Source organism: Trichosurus vulpecula, chromosome 2 (genome assembly GCF_011100635.1).
Source record: "Trichosurus vulpecula isolate mTriVul1 chromosome 2, mTriVul1.pri, whole genome shotgun sequence".
Classification (NCBI taxonomy): Eukaryota; Metazoa; Chordata; class Mammalia; order Diprotodontia; family Phalangeridae; genus Trichosurus; species Trichosurus vulpecula.
Genome location: NC_050574.1, coordinates 4,366,304 through 4,385,228, shown reverse-complemented (window position 1 = coordinate 4,385,228; position 18,925 = coordinate 4,366,304). Strand labels below are relative to the sequence as shown.

General features: G+C 45.5%; 1 protein-coding gene across 1 annotated transcript; it reads right to left on the bottom strand.

Annotated features, from left to right (window-relative positions):
• Window positions 1-9,144: 9,144 nt before the first annotated feature.
• On the bottom strand, window positions 9,145-17,265 carry LOC118839941 (zinc finger protein OZF-like). The gene is made up of 4 exons (XM_036747451.1): window positions 17,205-17,265; window positions 13,220-13,346; window positions 12,543-12,638; window positions 9,145-10,663 (listed from the first exon to the last, which is right to left on the bottom strand). The coding sequence occupies exons 1-4, from the start codon at window positions 17,205-17,207 to the stop codon at window positions 9,210-9,212; spliced, it is 1,680 nt and encodes a 559-aa protein (XP_036603346.1). The 5' UTR covers window positions 17,208-17,265; the 3' UTR covers window positions 9,145-9,209.
• Between the last annotated feature and the right edge of the window lie 1,660 nt (window positions 17,266-18,925).

Genomic DNA, 18,925 nt, shown 5'->3' with positions numbered 1-18,925 from the left:
AAAATGAGAACTCCATAGGGTTTGCCAGCAGGATAGTTCATCTATCTCTAAGAAGGCAGTATTTATTCCAACAAAAGTGAAGTGCAAGCAAAACTTAGAGAGATGCAGAATTCTTAGCTCAGGAATAAGGAAGGGGAAATTCAGTTTTACACTGAGAGTAACAATCCAAAGTTCTTTTATGATGCCTTGAAGACTACTTATGGGCCAAAGACCTGTACTGCATCTCAACTTCTCAATGCTCATGGAGCCACATTGATTAGTGATAAGGACATGATCCTGGAGAGATGGGGTGAACACTTCCATAGCGTTTTCAACAGACCATCATCAATCAATGCTGAAGTCATCAACCGTTTACCTCAGGTTGAAGTCAATCCCTCTCTAGCCAAATTTCCAACTGAAGAAGAGGTTTTGAATGCCATTAGGCTCTTCTCATGTGGCGAAGCACCTGGTGCTGATTCTATTCCAGCTGAGATTTACAAGGTGGGGGGTCCACTGTTCATACAAAAGCTGACTGAAGTTTTCTGGATTATATGGCAAGAGGAGTTGCCTCCGTTGTCCATCTCTATAAAGGGAAGGGAAATAGTTTGTCTTGTGACAGTCATAGTCGGTCTCCTTCTTAATCATCGCTGACAAGATTCTTGCCACAGTCCTCATTAATAGGTTGATTCTTCACCTGGTAAATGGTCTTCCACCTGAGAGCTAGTGTGGCTTCAGAAAGGGCCGAGGAACAGTGGATATGGTGTTTGCTGCCTGACAACTTCAGGAGAAATGCCAGGAGCAGAACAGAGGTCTGTACCCAACATTTATAGATCTGACCAAGGCCTTTGATATGTCAGTATTGAGGGCTTATGGAAAATCACGGAAAAAATGGTTGCCTGGAGAAGTTCATCAGCATTGTACATCAAATTCATAACAGCATGCTTGCTCAGGTTCTGGATAATGGAAGATGCTCTCATGCCTTCTGTGTTGGTAACCAAAAAATGGGCTCCTTAGCACTTAGTCAACCAGTGCCCTTGACTAGTTTGGCTTTTTCCCCTGAACTAACTGAATGCTGTTTGTATGTTGGATTGGAGTAAGCTTGTCGGCTCCTTCACCTTGCTTCCCTTGCTTAAGCTGATCGAAAGAACCTGTGCTTTCCTGGTTAACCCCTTCACCTTGCTTAAGCAGACTGAAAGAACCTGTGCTTTCCCCAGCGTACCTTACACCCCCACAGAAGCTGGATGGTTAAAAACAGCTTCCGTTGGAGCCAGAGGCTGCTATAGCTACAGCCACAGCCGAAGCTGAAGCAGGAGCTGCCGGTAGCAGAGCTGACCTACGGGAGGAAGCTGAACAAGGACTTGAGGCCAGTGGGTAATCTTTTTACCAAATCGTACCCCTGAACCATATATTTTACCGTGAATAGGGTTATAATAATAGATTCACGGACTCCACAGGTATGGCTGATGCTTTCAGACATATATATGATCCTCTTTGAGATTATAAACTCTGCCCTCCTAATACATTTGGCAATGAGGATGGGATCCTCTTAGTTTAATTTTCCCATTGTGTTTCCTTGTACATCTGGAGAAAGGCTGGGAAGACAATCTTAGTCTCTATCTAGGGTGGGATCCTCTTGGCTTCCTCATTATGTTCCTTTTGAAAAGAAACATTTCCCACCTGAGTTTGGCTCTGATGTTGGATCTTTGCATAACTGAAATCTCAACAAAACTAGAGATGATTTTATTTGAAGGATAATAGCCCATACTTGCCTACTCTTTTTGTTCTTTGTTTTGGCTAACCTTGTTGCTAGTTCTGTTTCCTTTAGGCTTAAGCACCCTGCACTTTCCGGTGACTGCCTAAGCACGTAGCATTCTTGGAATTCCTGCCAGCTCGTTAAAGAACTGACCTCTGGAATGGGACTTTTGGGGGCAGGGACACCTCTACATCCAATTTCAGCAAGAAGAAGCTATGGAAAATGAGACCTTCACCCCTTACCCCAAGATTTTGAGCCCCAATCATCCAAGGGGGGTGGGAATGATGATAGTGTTCTATGTTTACTTATTTTGTGTTATCCTTGCTATGTTGTTTTATTGTTATGATATTATTGATCCTATGCAATGGATACAAGGATCTAGGGGTGGACATTTGAATTATTAATAATTATTTTGGGGATGATTGATTGAAGAGATTATCTTGCTGGGACCTAGGGGTGGATCACATTTGAATCATAAACCAATACTTAGGAATGTCACCAAATGATATGTTTTGCTTTATTATGAATAATATGTTTTAGTTTCCTTTGTAATTGCATCACAATGTATGTTCTAGGATACATGGCTGATTAGATGTATCCTAGAACAAAGGGTGGAGAACTGTGTTGGTAACCAAAAAATGGGCTCCTTAGCACTTAGTCAACAAGTGCCCTTGACTAGTTTGGCTTTTTCCCCTGAACTGAATGCTGTTTGTATGTGGGATTGGAGTAAGCTTGTCGGCCCCTTCACCTTGCTTCCCTTGCTTAAGCTGATCGAAAGAACCTGTGCTTTCCTGGTCAACCCCTTCACCTTGCTTAAGCAGACTGAAAGAACCTGTGCTTTCCCCAGCGTACCTTACACCCCCAAAGAAGCTGGATGGTTAAAAACAGCTTCCGTTGGAGCCAGAGGCTGCTATAGCTACAGCCACAGCCGAAGCTGAAGCAGGAGCTGCCGGTAGCAGAGCTGACCTATGGGAGGAAGCTGAACAAGGACTTGAGGCCAGTGGGTAATCTTTTTACCATAGAGGGGGAAGCATGATTTTGCTTTACACCATCATGCTTCTCTGTAGCCTCCTGGTTACTCTTGTGAGGCATACTTATTGGGCCTGGAAGCTTTTGATCAATATGTCAAAATGGGGATGCTGGTTCATGGGTTGGTTACTGTGGAGCCTAAATATATGCTTTGATTCTTCTGCCTCCTACTTTGAGAATTACTTATACCCAGCAGTTCCAAACCTTTCAGACATACATATGATCCTCTTTGAGATTATAAACTCTGCCCTCCTAATACACCTTCCCAGTCACCAGTGGAGTGAAACAAGGCTGTGTGCTTGTTCCCATGCTTTTTAGTATGATGTTTTCAGCAATGTTGTCAGATGCCTTCATTGAGGATGAACGTGGCTTCAAGGTCAGCTACCACACTGATGGAAATTTATTTAACTGGAAAGAGCTACAAGCCAAGACTAAAGTGGAAGGAGAGTTGGCACATGATTTTTTGTTTGCAGATGGTTGTGCATTCAATGCATCCTTTGAAGCTGAGATGAAACTAAATAAGGATTGATTTTCTGACGTTTATGCTAATTTTGGCCTAACAATTAACACCAAGGAAACATGGGTTCTCCACCAACCAGCACCACATCATCCACACATGGAACCATCGATTACAGCAAATGGAGAAATTTTGAATGCTATGGATAAGTTCACTTACCTTGGCAGTATACTTTACAGGAATGTACACATAGATAATGTGGAAAATATTATACTATTTTATATCATTTCTAATTTCAACTAGACCCAGAGCCTGAATTAATGAGTAACTGGATGAAGATCCAGGACCTGGGCTTCTTTGTTCTCTCTAAAAGTTTGCTCAGGAAATACCCTTACCTCTGTCAACAAGGCCAGATTAGACTGACCTAAGGACATTACCCTAACCCCAAGAGAGATTACCTTGCTTAATATTCTACAGGTATATACTATGTTATGGAATGTAATGAGACACAGAGATGCTGGGCTGTATTTCAACTGACTTTTGTCAACATCTTTTACAACTCTATTCAATTAAGGAAAATCCTCTTCTTGTATCATGGTTAAACATACATGTCGGTAAGGTAATACAGGCTTGCTAGGTCTGCTAAAATAATGTATATAAGTTTTCTCATTGCTTTGTTCAGACAGCCAGAGCCTATGCTCTGACTCCTTGTACATACAAATAAGCTAGCTTCGCTATGCTTTAAGGGAAAATAATAAACAACATGGATTTTTCTATCACCTAGCTCTGTTGTTTCCTTCAACCAAATTTTCAGGTTTAACAATGATGAGGTTAACTCATACATAACTAGAGCTAGTTCAGTGTTTGGGAGGCTCCAAAGGAAAGTGGAAGAGAAGAGGTATACTAAACTGTCTACAAAACTGGAGGTCACTAGAACCATTGTGCTGACCTAACTGTTATCTGCCAGTGAAACCTGGACCGTATATTAGCTCTGTGCCAGGAAACTGAATTGCTTCCATTTGAATTATCTTAGGAAGATTTTGAAGATCACCTGGCAAGATAAGGTACGAGACACTGAGGTCCATTCTCTAGTTGAACTACCAAGCATTCACACTCTGTTGTAGAAGTGCATCTCTGTTGGGCTAGCCATGTTGTTTGAAGGCCAAATGTATATTTGCCTAAGAGATTATTTGATTATTTTACAGAGAACTCATGCAAGGAAGGTATTCACATGGTGATCAGAAGAAACATTACAAGGACACTCTCAAGGTCTCTCTGAAGAACTTTGGAATCGATTACATGACATGAAAAACAGGGGCAAAGAAGTACCTAGCACAGCTGCCTGCATCAAAAGCACTGCGCTCCATGAGCACAACAGAATTGCATTCCTACATGGGAAGATGATACTTGTAACTTGTAATATTGTGTGGGATATTTGACCCTCACCAAATAATACTAATAAGGAGCCATCTCAAGTTGGGAACAGAAATTGAATTTTATTCAGTTCTCGTGAGAATAGGGTGTCCTCTGCCAGCACAGAACAGAAGCAGCAAGGGAGGCAGAGTACAAGGAGCAAAGCACCAATAATTATACCTAGGGCAAGAGAATTCCCACTCACCTCTGACCCTTCTCACCATTGGCTAGGAGGCAGGTTTACAATCTGAGCACGAAAACTAGACAAAGAACTGGGAAATCAAGGCACAGAAACTCCAATTCCCATTCCCTTACTTAATGATTACAACTGAGGTGACATCTATAAATATGAAGGAGAATAGGATAAGGGGAGGGGGAGACCCTCTCCATTCTTCTACAGTACTTTTACAGTACAGGAAAGCAGGTCACAGTGACCCTATTCTTACTGAGCAAATCTTTAAACCAGAACCAGAAGAAAGAACAAAAAGTTTCAGGGTAAACTTTCCCAATGGCTGAACAATCAGACTCTCACAGCCTCGGCAGAATTTTCCACTTCCCTATTTCCTGATTTTTAAATATTTCTGAGTATAGATATGAATAGATATAGATATATATTTATACATATCTATATTCCTTGTGAAGTCTTCACATTTTATTTACCTCACACAATATGCATTGAAGTGACACCTTTGAGTTGCCTTAGTCTCAACAGGCCCCAGCCTTAATTCAAAACAGTGCTCCTTCCTTGACTAGAGCTGATATTGTCAGATCTTGGATTGCAGAAAAGAAGAGAATGCCTCAAATTCTCTGGAACTGGGGACTCAATCATGTTAATTAAAGAATCAATAAACATTTATTAAGCACCTACTATGTGGCAGCCAGTAGGCTAAGTGTTGAAGATACAAAGAAAGATTAAACAGTCCTTCCCCTCAAGGAGCTCACATTCCAGTGGTTTAAGTCAATAAGTCAACAAGCATTTATTAAGTATCTAGTGCACCAGTAGCCTCTGTAGATACCAAGGACAGAAGAAGAAAATAGATAACTTACATACCACTAAGTACATAAGCATACATGTATACACACAATCTACACACCTACACAAATAAATGCATGCCAACACACATACTTCCATATCTACTTTTGAAGTGGTAGGTTTTAGAAAGCTCGTTAAGTCCTTCAGCAGAGGGCAGAGCTGGAATAGGGGGCTGCTCCCATAGCCTTCGGTAAGTTTTACTTTCAAACCCAGGAACAAGGAAACCACAGCTGAGGGGCCAGCTGGCAGGCATTTTCCAAATACCGCACATACAGGACACTCAAAGGCAAATCTCAGAAAATTCCCTGCTTTACTCTCTGGACCATTCCCTCCCCTGAAGGTTTCTGGGGTCAGCACAACCTACATGTTCTGATTAAGCAACAAAGCTGGTCTCAAAGCATCACACAAAATCAGTCTCTAAGCTACACAGGGTGAGGTTCAAACAACTCAATCCCCTTTTCCCACAGGTTGTAAATGTGCTTCAAGGAGAAAATGTCCACAAAGGCATCTGCTACACTGAAAGCCTCCTCCCAGAGTCAGACGTGCTCATAGTCTCTCCCAAGATTCTGAGGTTGTTTTCCACCAAGGGCCCAGAAATGAGGCCAGGCCAAAGTGGGGACTTTCTAGGTGTCAAAAAGAGGTTGAAGCCTAAAGCCTTCCCACAGTGATTACTTTACAAGGCTCCTCTCCACTAAGATTTGTCTGACAGGCCCAACAAAAACCAAAGGTTGTTTAAACACTCTCCCACACACATTAAACTTATCAGGAACACTACCAATGCTAACTTATCTGATGTAATGTTTGTGCTCTAGGTGAGGCCTTCTCCAATCTTCCTTCTGAGGTTTTTTTAATGCATTCTGTCTTTTTACCAGAGGGGATGTGTTGGATCTGATTCCCCACCCTGAAGCTGGAGGGAAATTAGAACAGCTTTATTAGGAAATTCAACAAACAGCAAAAACTCCAAGAATGAGCCCAAAGGGTTCTGTGAGATGGGCTTTTATACAGAGATTAAAAAGCAGGGACTTTCTAGGTGTCAGAAAGAGGTTCAAGCCTAAATCCCTCCCACAGTGATTACTGTTAGAAATATGCCTGGCACAGACAATTATTATTGAGGACTCCAAAGAAGCTAGGCTTATATTCCTGGCTCTTCTTTGGGAAGAAGTGGGGAATACGGAAGCCAGAGCAGCTTTACAGTGTTAATCCAACACAGCATCAACATAGTACCTCCCTTCAGAAAATGGATTGGCCCATTCCCCTTCTGGGTTACAATCTTCCCTATATGCCCCTTACATGCCGCTCCTTAGTATGTTCCCTCCCCTCAACATACATGTCCCATGTTCAAAAATGGCAGAAAGGTAATAAGGAAAGGTAATATTTAATTAGCCAATTAAGCATGCACAATAGCAATTTGACCCAGTTCTCTCTTCAATCCTGTTATCTGTTTGGTTTAAACCAGTTCTCCCAATATCCTAGGTTTGTAGTTTCACAAAACCACTATTTGTTTTCTGATTGGCTGGGCTCATCTACCTTGGTTAATTTTTACTCCCTTGCTCATTCAAGCTGACACTTAATTTTTCTATAGAAACTTAATTTTTATTTCGTTTCTCACATCACTTTACAAGGCTCCTGCCCACTAAGTTTTGTCTGACAGGCCAAACTAAACTAAAGGTAGGTTAAACACTCTCCCATATCCATCAAACTTATCAGGAATACTGTCAACTCTAACTTATCTGATGTAATGTTTGTGCTCTAGGTGAAGCTTTCTCATCTTCTTTCCTTTTGTGGTTTTATTGGTGCATTTTGTCTTTATACCAGAGGGGAGACAAACCATCTTTCTCCCTCTAGACTGAATCCTCTCTTGTGACAAAGAAAAATAATTGAGATGGGGAATCCAATCCCACAGGCACACTGGCTAGTGGAGGTAACCTCCTACCCTGGGAGTGACTGAGTCTTCTGGGTCTCTTGGTGAAGGAGGAGGTCTCTCTCATTATCTGATCTCAGAGACAGCCACTGCTCTGGACAGTTACTCAGAGGGCTACTTGCTTTGGTCTTCCCATTTACATTAATGTACAGTACAATGGGTTTGTACAGTATACACTGAAAATGGTTCTCGTGGCCTATGCATTTCTCTCTGCATTAATTCATACAAGATGAAGGAGAACAAACAAAATAAGAAAAAACACAATTGAATGCAGCGGCCCAGCAACTGATAAATTCAAGAGCATAGATGGTAGGGGAAGGATTCCCCTTTTTAACAAGTACAGCAGAGAAAACCATAAAGCAGTTTAGTAGAAATCAGATTTAGACTCCCAGCCTCCACCTCCTACTTTGAGCTCAAAATGGAGACTGGACCTTACTAGAAAAGTCACTAGTTAAAACCTGTAAAAACGAAAGTGGAAAAGGAAAGAGAACCACCAGCTTAGCCTCTTAGATGATGAAGTAATGATTAAGACATGCCAGGAAGTTATCAGCTGCTCTGCTTCTAGCAAGGAGAGCTCCAGATGTCTAGAAAATGGCAGCCCCCTCGCCATTACTATTATAACAAGCCTCTGGACCGAAGCTCCTGCTCCACACTGACCCTTGGGTTCTTCCTTCCCAATGGGCATTGCTGCTCACATGGCTTGGATGGACAGGGAGTCACCAACTAGAATCTGTTGGACAAGATGGAAAACAACCTGGCCATACCACTGCAATGACACTATGCCCTCCAGACCACCAGGGACTGCCATCTGTATGGATGATGCCCCTAACTACCACAGGGCCTCTCCTCTACACAGCCCCTAAACACTGTATTAGACATCCCCCCATCAGCTCCACTCTTTCATGTAGGGACTCCCCTATAGCATGGAATTTCCATTTTGTTTCCAAGCACCTATTACAGTGCTTGGCACACAAAAAGCACTTGATAAATCTTGGAATCATTTTATTCATTTATGCACTCTATTTCAGGATGGAGATTTGTTCCCCCAAACCACTCATCCCTTTCCTCTTTCTGCGGGCTTCAATGTGGGCTCTGAAGAAAAAGCTGTTCATGTTTCACCTCTCCTGCGACCTTCACCTAAACACTCTCCACCGTTTCCCCCAGCCTCTGGAGTTCCCTCACAGGAGCTGACTCACTCGACCAACGCTGCCACAGCCCCCTTTGCACCCACTCTGCTTGTCTTGTTATTCACATCCAAAGCCAAGGGCCTGCCATGGGTTTCATCCAACCGAGTCTCAGGGATGATTCTGTGGTCACATTTGCCTCAAGCTGAGATTCCCTGTTTCTCCTGCCTGCTGTTGTTTACATGAAGTGATGCAGAATAATGAAACCAGAGTAGGAATGCACACTCTATGAAAACAGCACATCATCCCTCAGGAACAGGCCCAGAAGAGGTCAAAAGTTGACAGAGAAGGAAAGAGGACCACCCTGCTTCTGAAAGTCAATGTTTTTACTCAAGAAACTACAAAATAATGGAGATTCTTTAAGTCTTACTCCTTTATTACATTTAAATAATTACGTATGCATATTTACTTGCAAATGGTTTCCCCCAATATGAATCCTCTTACATTAGAAAATTTTTCTCTCTAGCCAAACATGTGCCCACATTCATTTCATTCAATCTACTATGAGTTTTTTGATGCTTTGTAAGAATGCTCCTCTCACTGAAAGTCTTCCCACATTTATTACATATAAAAGTTTTAATTGCAGTATGAGTTCGCTGATGATTACTAAGAGTTCCCCATTGCCTGAAGGCTTTCCCACATTCATTACATCCAAAGGGTTTCATTCCAGTATGAATTCTCTGATGGCTGACGAGGTGTCCCTTCTGAGTGAAGGCTTTCCCACATTCTTTACATCCAAAAGGTTTCACTCCTGTGTGAGTTCTCTGATGGCTATTAAGGTGACCCTTCCGAAGGAAGGCTTTCCCACACTCATTACATTCAAAAGGTTTCACTCCAGTATGAGTTCTTTGATGGCTAATGAGAGTACCCCTCTCACTGAAGGCTTTCCCACACTCAGTACATCCAAAAGGTTTCACTCCAGTATGAATTCTCTGATGGCTAATAAGGGTTCTCTTAGCAGTGAAGGCTTTCCCACATTCTTTACATTCAAAGGGTTTCAGTCCAGAATGAGTTCTCTGATGGCTAATAAGGTACCCCTTCTGATTGAAAGCTTTTCCACATTCATTACATTCAAATGGTTTCACTCCAGTGTGAATTCTCTGATGGCTTATAAGGTTTCCCTTCTGACTATAGGCTTTTCCACATTCATTACACTGAAAGGGTTTCACTCCACTGTGAGTTCTCTGATGGCTAATAAGGTATTCCTTCCGAATGAAGGCTTTCCCACATTTATCACATTCAAAGGGTTTCATTCCAGTATGAGTTCTCTCATGGATAATAAGGTAAGCCTTCCCACAAAAGGCTTTCCCACATTCACTACATTGAAAAGGTTTCACTCCAGAAGATTTCTGATGTCCAATAAGCATTACCTCTTCACTGAAGCCTTTCCCACATTCACTAAATTCAAATAATTTCACTCCAGTGTGAGTTCTCTGATGTTTACTAAGTGTTTCCCTGTTCCTGAAGGTTCTCCAACATGTATCACATTCAGAGGGATTTTCTCCAGTATGAACTTTCTGCTGTACGTTAAGATTTAATCTCTTGCCAAAGGCTTTTTTTCCAAGTGTATGATATTTATGGAATCTTTCTTCCATGTCACCTCTCCAATGTGGAAAAAGGAGTGAGCTCAGGTTAAAACCTCTAATAAATGTGCTACATTCAGGTCCACTCACCATATTAAAAGTTCTTTTGGGAATCATTGTTACTTGCCGGGATTGTCTCTCCTGGTAGCCCTGCAGTTTCTCTAAGCTAACTTCCCATTCCTCAGATTCTCCCAGTTTGAGATACCAGCTACTATCCACTGGCAATCTTTCTTGGGCCAATGTTTCTGAGTGAATAACCTCAGTCTGAACCGAGTCCTTGGTTTCACACCTAGTGTCCCAACTCAGGTAATCTGAAACAAATAAAACTATGTCAGACAAGCAGGACAGGTTTGAAGGATACAGAGTAAATACGTAATTAAAAGGAAGAGTAGGATGCACACAATAAGAAATCCTCAGTGGCATGCACGATCTTCCTTTTATTTGGTTCCATACAGGGAAATGTCTATTTTATTTCATGTTTGTCGTGTCCAGAATAAATAACAAAACTGCAAATAATTACAAACACATGACCTTTTCAAATAAATACAAGTGTGTCAGCTGCTATTTTCATCTTCGCTGGGTAAGGAGAAATGGCTTCATGGTAAGTTATTCATTAAGTTTCTCCCACCAAGGGTAAAGGTACTTTACATGTACTCAGAAAAATGAAAACTGTTAAGAGGTAAGTGAGATGAAAGACAAGCAAGCAAAGGGCCAGCTGAGCCTCACAAGCCAGACCAGGCAATTCTGTTCTAGGACAAGGAAGTACTCAGAGAGAGATGTCATTGGAAATGGTATTTCATGCAGATTAAAACAACTCTGAGGTACCACTTCACACCTATCAGATTGGCTAACATGATAAAAGAGGAAAATGATAAATGCTGGAGAAGATGTGGGAAAAATGGAACTCTAATGCATTGTTGGTGGAGTTGTGAACTGATCCAACCATTCTGGAGAGCAATTTGGAACTATGCCCAAAGGGCTATAAGACTGTGCATACCCTTTGACCCAGCAATACTACTTCTAGGTCTATGTCCCAAAGAGATCATAAAAAAGGGAAAAGAACCCACATATATAAAAATATTTATAGTAGCTCTTTTTGTGGAGGGCAAGAACTGGAAATCAAGGGGATGCCCATCCATTGGGGAATGGCTGAACAAGCTATGGTATAGGAATGTAATGGAATACTATTGTTCCATAAGAAATGGTGAGCAGGCAGACTTCAGAAAAACCAGGACTCACACGAACTGATGCTGAGTGAAGTGAGCAGAACCAGAAGAACATTGTATGCAGTAACAACAGCACTGTGAGATGAATGACTTTGTTAAACTTAACTCTTTTCAGCAATGCAAGGATCTAAGACAACTCCAAAAGGCTCATGATGGAAAATGCCATCCACATCCAGAGAAAGCGCTGTGGAGTTTGAACGCAGAGTGAAGCAGAGGATTTTCTCTTTTTTTGCTGTTGTTTTTGTTTTTTCTTTCTCCTGGCTTTTCCCTTTGTTCTGATTCTTCTTTCGCAACATGACTAATGCGGTTATGTTTAATATGATCACACATGTATAGTCTATATTAATTTACATGCTTACTTAGGGAGGGGAGAGTAGGGGGAAGGGGGGAAAATTTAGAACTCCAAGTCTTAGCTGATGATGGACTCTTGATGCAGAAGGGACTTGCATTTTTGAATATGGACAATGTTGGAACTTGTTGTGATTGACTACAAGTATTTGTAACAAGGGTTGTTTCCCTTGGGTTGAGGTGTGAAGACAGGAAGAAAAAATGCTCATTAATTTAAAAAATAAAATTATAAAACAAAAGAGGGCATAAAATATCAAATTAATGAAATCATATTGTGCTCCCCCAAAACAAAAGAAAATGAAGCATTGTGACATATGGTGAGACAAGTGAAGTGAGGCAGATGGAAGAAAGGAGATTCTAAAGCCTCTGAGCAGAACTTATGGAGCCAGAAAATGCTTCCACATGGGCCAGCAGCCATTTTGCCCAAGACAAAGATGGGCCATATAAGAAAGGCAGCTGGTACCATAGTGCCCAAGGTCTTCCCCAAATGCCTCAGGGCTTCCAAGATAACTCCCAGACCAATATCTCAAAGTGCCAACCCTCTCTCCACACTCCCACCCTGGAACCAGCTGACTGCTTCCAGTGATATCCCTCAGCCTACTTTTTTCTTGCTCACCTGGGCAGGGGCCTCTGGGGACTCCTGCCTTGGGCATCCATGGTGCTTCTCCTCTTTCCAACTGGGAAATCACTTCAGATTTGGACACTGGAAGCCCTGATCATGGGGAGAGAGAAGAGAAAGTACTGGGGCACAAAGCCATCTCAGAGTCCAAGCCTGTCCTCTTCCTCCTTCTTTAGGGAAAAGAAGGAGGTATGAGCAGCCACAGAGGAGGATATTTTGTAAAAGAACCTCTGACACACAGTCTGTGCTGTATTTTATCCAAGTTCCAGAGTATGTTATACACCTGATTTGGGCACAAACAGATTATTAGTGACCCAAAGCCTGATAAGAGAGTAGGATCTTTGCAGTTCTCTAGCTATTTGTCTCGTGACTTTACAAAGAATCTCTGATTTAAGGGAAAAGCCACCCTGGAGGGAAGCCACATGATCAGGACCAGCCCAAGGAAAGGATGAGGTTCCCCCTCATCCAGAGGAAGGATCTGGTACTTGGGAAAGAGGAGTAAAAACATTCACATTTGGGCTCTGCCGGATTCTGGACTCTTCCCTTCCTCCCCCCAACAAGTATTTGCGAATGTTCCTGCAAATTAAAGAAAAGCCCAGGGCAGCCCTTCAGACCTCAGGAGATAGAGAGGAGAATGCAGAGATGGTCCAAACCACAGGGACGGTCATCCATACCCACAAACACCAGGTTCTCATAGTTCTCCAGCATCACGTTCCTGTACAGGTCCCTCTGGGCCGGGCTCAGGTATCTCCATTCTTCTAGGGAGAAGTCCACGGACACATCCCTGAATGTCACTGAATGCTGAAACAGCGAACACATCTCTGCTCAGCCAGGGATCACGCCTCTCACATTCCCTGGAAAACCCAAGGAGTAGGTAAGGTGCAAAGCTACAGGGGATATCCTCAAAGTATTGAGTCCTCTAACTGCCTCTTCACTGATGTCAGAGAATGCAATAGAAAAAGTAACAGGAGTAAAAAGGACTTAGAGGAGGAACAAGGAGGAAAGGCCAAAGGTCCATCCCAAACTGAACGCATCGTCTGCTCTTTCCCACCAAGCCCTCCTCTCTTCTCTGTTGTTGTTGAGGGCTCCCCATCCTCCCAGTCACCCCAGCTCATGACCTCGGTGTCCTCCTCTGCTCTTTCCTCTCTCTCACGAGTTCTTCCATACAATCTGGTACCAAGGTCTGCTGATTTTTCCTTCTTAACTTCCTTGTATGTGCCCCACCATCGCCCTGACATCCCACCCCCACCCTCACCACATCCCATCTGGATGACTGCAGTAGTCTGCTGCTTGGTCTGTCTGCTTCCAATCTCTCCCCACTCTGAGCCATGCTCCGCTCAAACACCAAAGAGATCTTCCTAAAGCACAGGTCTGACTCTGCCACTTCCACTCCCAATTCGATGAAATGCACTGGCTCCCTAACAACTCCAAGATCCAACAGAAAAGCTTCTGGTTAGCATGCAATGCCCTTCAAAACCACACCCCTCCCAACCTGCCCACTCTCCTTACCTACTACACTTTCTGTGCTCTACAATTCAGTGACCCTGGCTTCCAAGCTGTTCCTCCCAAAAGATGAGAACTCCAGGCATTTTCACCATATGTCTCATTAGTGGAATGATCTCTCTCATCATCTCTACCTCCTGTCTTCCCTGGCTTCCTTCAAGTCCTGGCTAATAACCCATCTTCTAAAGCAGGGCTGGGGAACCTGCAGCCTCAAGGCCCCACATGTGTGATCTGCCATTTCCTTCTCCAACCTGATTTATAGATGAGAAAACTGAGGCAAACAGAGTTAAGTAACTTGTGCAGGGTCGCATGGCTACTGAGGCCAGATTTGAACTGATGAAGATGAGTCTTCCTGACTCCAGGGCTGGTGCTCTATCCACTGCACCACCTAGCTGCCCCATGTATGTATACAGTTTCATTCATATTGTCTCTCTATTAGACTGTGAGATCCTTGAGAGGCAAGGCTATCTTGCACCTTTCTTAAGTATTAACACATGATCTCCAGGGTAGGTACAAGACAACCTATGAGTGGGAAGGGAGTCGCAGTGGGAGGGGACCAAAAAAGGCCACCTGCAGAAGGTGGGATCTAAGCTAAGACTCAAAGAAAGCCAGAAAAAAAGAGGCCAAGGCAATGGGGCAGAACACTGCAGACATGAGGGATGGCCAGTACATGGGGGCCTATGGAAAGAAGAGCTAGGCTACACCTCCATTATGTGGAAGACAGCTGAAGAGGGGAAGCTAGGAAAAGTGGGAGGGGAGCAGGTTAGACAGGGTGCTGAATGCCACGCAGAGCATTTTGTATGTAATCCTGGGGGCCACAGGGAACCACTGGAGTTTACTGATTAGAGGATGACGTGGCCAGACTTACACTTTAGGCAAATCGCTTTAATGGCTGAAGGGAGGATGGATTGAAGTGTGGAGAGACATAAGGCAGGCTGGCTTCTCTGCAGTCTATTGTAATGGTCCAGGTGGGAGTTGATGAGGGCCCATACCAGGGTGAGAGCAGTGTTAGAGAGAGGCTGCAAAGGTAAAACTGATAGACCTTGGCTAGATTGAATATGGGAGGGGAGAGGCAGTGAGGAATCCAAGGTAACTTGTAAGTTGGGCGCCTGAGGGGCTGGAAGGATGGCACTACCCTTAACAATAAAAGGGCAGATTGGAGGGGAGGCAGTAGGGGGAAAGATAATGAAAGTTTAAAATGTATGAAAGGCAGTTGGAGATGCAAGATGGGCAATCAACAGAGAAGTTGGGGCAGGATAGGTAGATGTGAGAATCCTCAGCATAGATAGAGATGCTAACTAACTCCATGGGAGCTGGTGAGGTCACCAAATGAAGTCATACAGAAGGAAAACAGGGCCCAGGACAGGGCCTTGCAGAACACCCATGGTTAGAGGGCACGGAAATGGATCTATCAATGGAGACCGAGGAGTGGTCAGATAGATTAGAGAACTAGGAGAGAGTAGCATCCCAAAAACCTAGGCAGAAGGGAATATCCAGGAAGAAAGGGTGACCAAAAGCATCCAAGGCTGCAGAGAGGTCAAGGCGAATGAGGACTGAAAAAAAGGCCACTGGATTTGGAAAGAGCAGTTTTAGAGGAATGAGAAGGTCAAAAGCTAGATTATACAGAGTTAAGAAGAGAATGAGAGGAGAGAAAATGGAGACACATATTGTGGACGGCCTTTCCAAGGAGTTCAGCCACCAAGGGCAAAGAGACAGGACAACAACGGGGAGAGAAAGGTTTTTCTGAGCATGGGGGAGACATGGGCATGTCTGTACGTAGGCCCAGGGAGAAATCGAGGATACGGGATAGAGTGAGGATGGCAGAAGGGGCTATCTGTTAGAGAACACGAGACAGAATGGAACCACTTGAACAAGTATTGAGTTTGGTCTCAGAAAGGTGGCTGCCTGTTCCCATGAGATGGGATGAAGGAGGGGAGGCAGAAGGCATGAGTGATGAAATGAGGAAGAAGAAAGGAGAAGAGGGAGCTCATGGCGAACAGCCTCAATTTTTTCCTGTAAAATCTGAGGCAAAGATCACAGCTGAGATGGTGCACGGAAGGACAGCCATCGGAAGTGTGAGGAGGGATGAGCCACGGAAGCTAAGGAGAGGTCAGGGAGAGCAGTGTCCCCAAAATCTAGAGAAGAGTATAAGAAGAGGGTGACGGGCTGCGGGAAGGGGGGACAAGAGGAGGAGGCCTGAGAAGGGGCCATTTCTACATCAGATAAGTGGAACAAGGAGAGGGAGAAGAACGGAGGTGGTGGCACCAGTTACCAAGGGCCATTTCTAGGAGGGCGGCCGGGGGAAAGACACAGGCAACAGCACCCGGCGGGCACGGGTGCATGGGGGTGAAGGACGAGCAATCTGATGCAGACACCCCAAGGTCGGCCCCATCTCCTCACCCCATTTTTCCCTTCTCCCCATCACCAAACGCTCATCACCCTGCAGAATGACATCACCTCTGTAACTCACACCCCCTCAGATCTGCGCGCCCCTCCCCCCTCGGATGGTTCTTGTCTCTCCCATTGGATTGTGGGCAGCTCCTCTCTTGTATCCCCAGCACCAAGCACAGTGCCTGGCATACAGTAGGTGCTTTCCTCTCCTGCCCCGCCCCGCCCCCAACCTAGGCCTCCTTCCTAGGCCCCCACGACAATGCGGGTGGGGTGGGGAGACTGCGCATGCTCAGTCTCACCTCCATCCCAGGCACCCGACAGAGGGCGCCCCAAAAGACTGCTCCCAGGGCGGGCTGGTCAGCCTCTGCGCATGCTCAGTCTCACCTGGAACCCTTCCCCACTCCCCCCCACTCCCCCCCGAAGTGTCCCCAACTCGGGCCTCAGCGCAGGCGCAGTCTCCCAGGTCCGGTCGGGCGCTCCAGCTCTCGCGCATGCTCAGTCTACCGCGGGCACATATACTTTATCTGTATCTGTATATACGGGTATATTACATATATACTCTCACGCAGGCACGGTCCCCCCAAGACCCTCCCGCAGAGACAGGCGAATCCGGCCCCGCCGCGCATGCGCTAACTCATCGCTGCGAGTGGCCGCCCGATCCCCACGCCGAGCCTTTTCTCTCAGGCCTTCATCCCCTCCAACCTTCCGTGGGCGGGCGGTGGAAAGGGGGCGTGGAGGGAGGCGAGGCTCCCACGCGGAACTCACCATGACCAGACTTCCCAATCGGAGCAGGAGAACTAAGGGATTAGGGAGGGGGCCCGCAACGTCTCCGCCAATCAGAATCATCCAAGGCTCTCCACAGCCCCTGTTCTCTCGCTGCCCCGCTCCCACCCCATCCCAGGCTCTGCCCCGCCCACTGCCCACACAAGCGCCCAACCACAGGCCCCGCTGCCCTCTTCTCCCCGCCCCTAGCCTCCCATCACAGGCCCGGTCCGCTCGCGGCGCTGTGACAATCGCCCAATCGCGGCCCCAGCTTCCTGCCGTTTCCACCCCATCCCAAATCCAGCCCCGCTCACTGTCCTGCCCCCAGAGCATCAGGCCCCTCCGAGCCCCACCCCTAGAGGGTCAGTCCTAGAGCCAGCCCCCTTCCCCGGCCCCAGGTCATTAGGCCCACGCCCAGCCCCCTCCCCCGCCCCCAGAGCATCCCGTACACGCCCAGCCCTGCTCCACGTGCACCTGAGCCTGGCCTGGCTGAACAGGAGGCTGCGGAAGCGGCCCCAGAAGAGGGGACCCAGAAGGCTGTGGGAGGGCAGGTGTGTCCTGGAAGGATTGACCGCAGGGAAGGGCTGGAGCTCGAGTGTGGCGGTGCAGGGCAGACGGCAGGGATGCGGTTATCCTCGCCTAACTCTGACGAGGCCAGGTGCAAAGGTCCACTTGCGGCTGGTGCTAAGTGACCGGAGCCCAGGAGGCAGAGAGAAGAGCCACATCCGGCTCCGATCGTGGATGCCAAGGGATCACCAGGGAGTGTCTAGAGACGGGATTAGAGAGCCCCGGGAAACTCGATGTGGAGAAGGAGAGCAGCATTTCCGTTGAACTTAAAGGTTTTAAAGTACTTTACAATCTCTTTTAACCCTGGGAGGCTGGTTATTGTGATTTCTCCTTTACATATGAGGACGTTGTAGACAGGATTTGAACTCGTCTTCTTGACTCCAATGAGTGGCCTGAATTAGAACCAGCAGTCTATGCCATGAAAACCCAGAAAGGAGAAGGGAGCCAGAAGCTGGTGACCAAGCGTCAGAGGCCTAAAAGAGGTCAAGAAGTCACTGCACTGGTCACCTTGGAGAGAGCAGCTTCAGGTCATCACCTTGCGGGGCACCCCATAACACTTCTTTGGGGATGCTCTAATTGCCAGGAAGTTTTCCTAGACATTAAGCCCAAGTTTGCCTCCCTTTGCTCCTGGCTCTGACCTCTAGCACCAAACAGAACAAGCGATCCCACAGTGAGTCAGTCACTTCAGCTGTCCCAAGTCTTCTCTTCAGGCTGAACTGCCCCAGTCCTGAAATCACAAGTTCATATCTGCAGGCAGACACAGCCACAGGCCCACCCGTAAACTTGCCGTCACTCACAAATATTCTACACGTATTACAAAGAGAACAACAAACACACACAGAGCTTCTCACAGAGCTGAGCTCACAGTCCAGCAATGGAAATTCCCACCTTGGCCATAATAACGTCTCTTTCTGGGTCACACGATTCATTTCCAATCCTCTGGCCCCATGGACTACCAATACATTAACCATGGATCCTTCAAAATTCTCTTTCTCTAAATGTTGTCATCGTGTAAATTCTATGGCAGTTAGATCATAGAGGTCTTCTGTTTCTTCTGAAAATGTCCAGTTTGTCCTTACTTGTGGCACAATAAATTATCTTCCCTTTCATTCCTATACCACAGGTTATTTAGCCATTCCCCAATTGGTGGGCCGATT

Excerpts from the sequence above, each read along its gene's own strand:
- LOC118839941 (XM_036747451.1), bottom strand. Across the intron at positions 12,639-13,219 it reads TGAGAACCTGGTGTTTGTGG|GGCTTCCAGTGTCCAAATCT; the intron begins GTATGGATGACC and ends CCCCATGATCAG. Across the intron at positions 10,664-12,542 it reads CCCCAGAGGCCCCTGCCCAG|ATTACCTGAGTTGGGACACT; the intron begins GTGAGCAAGAAA and ends TATTTGTTTCAG.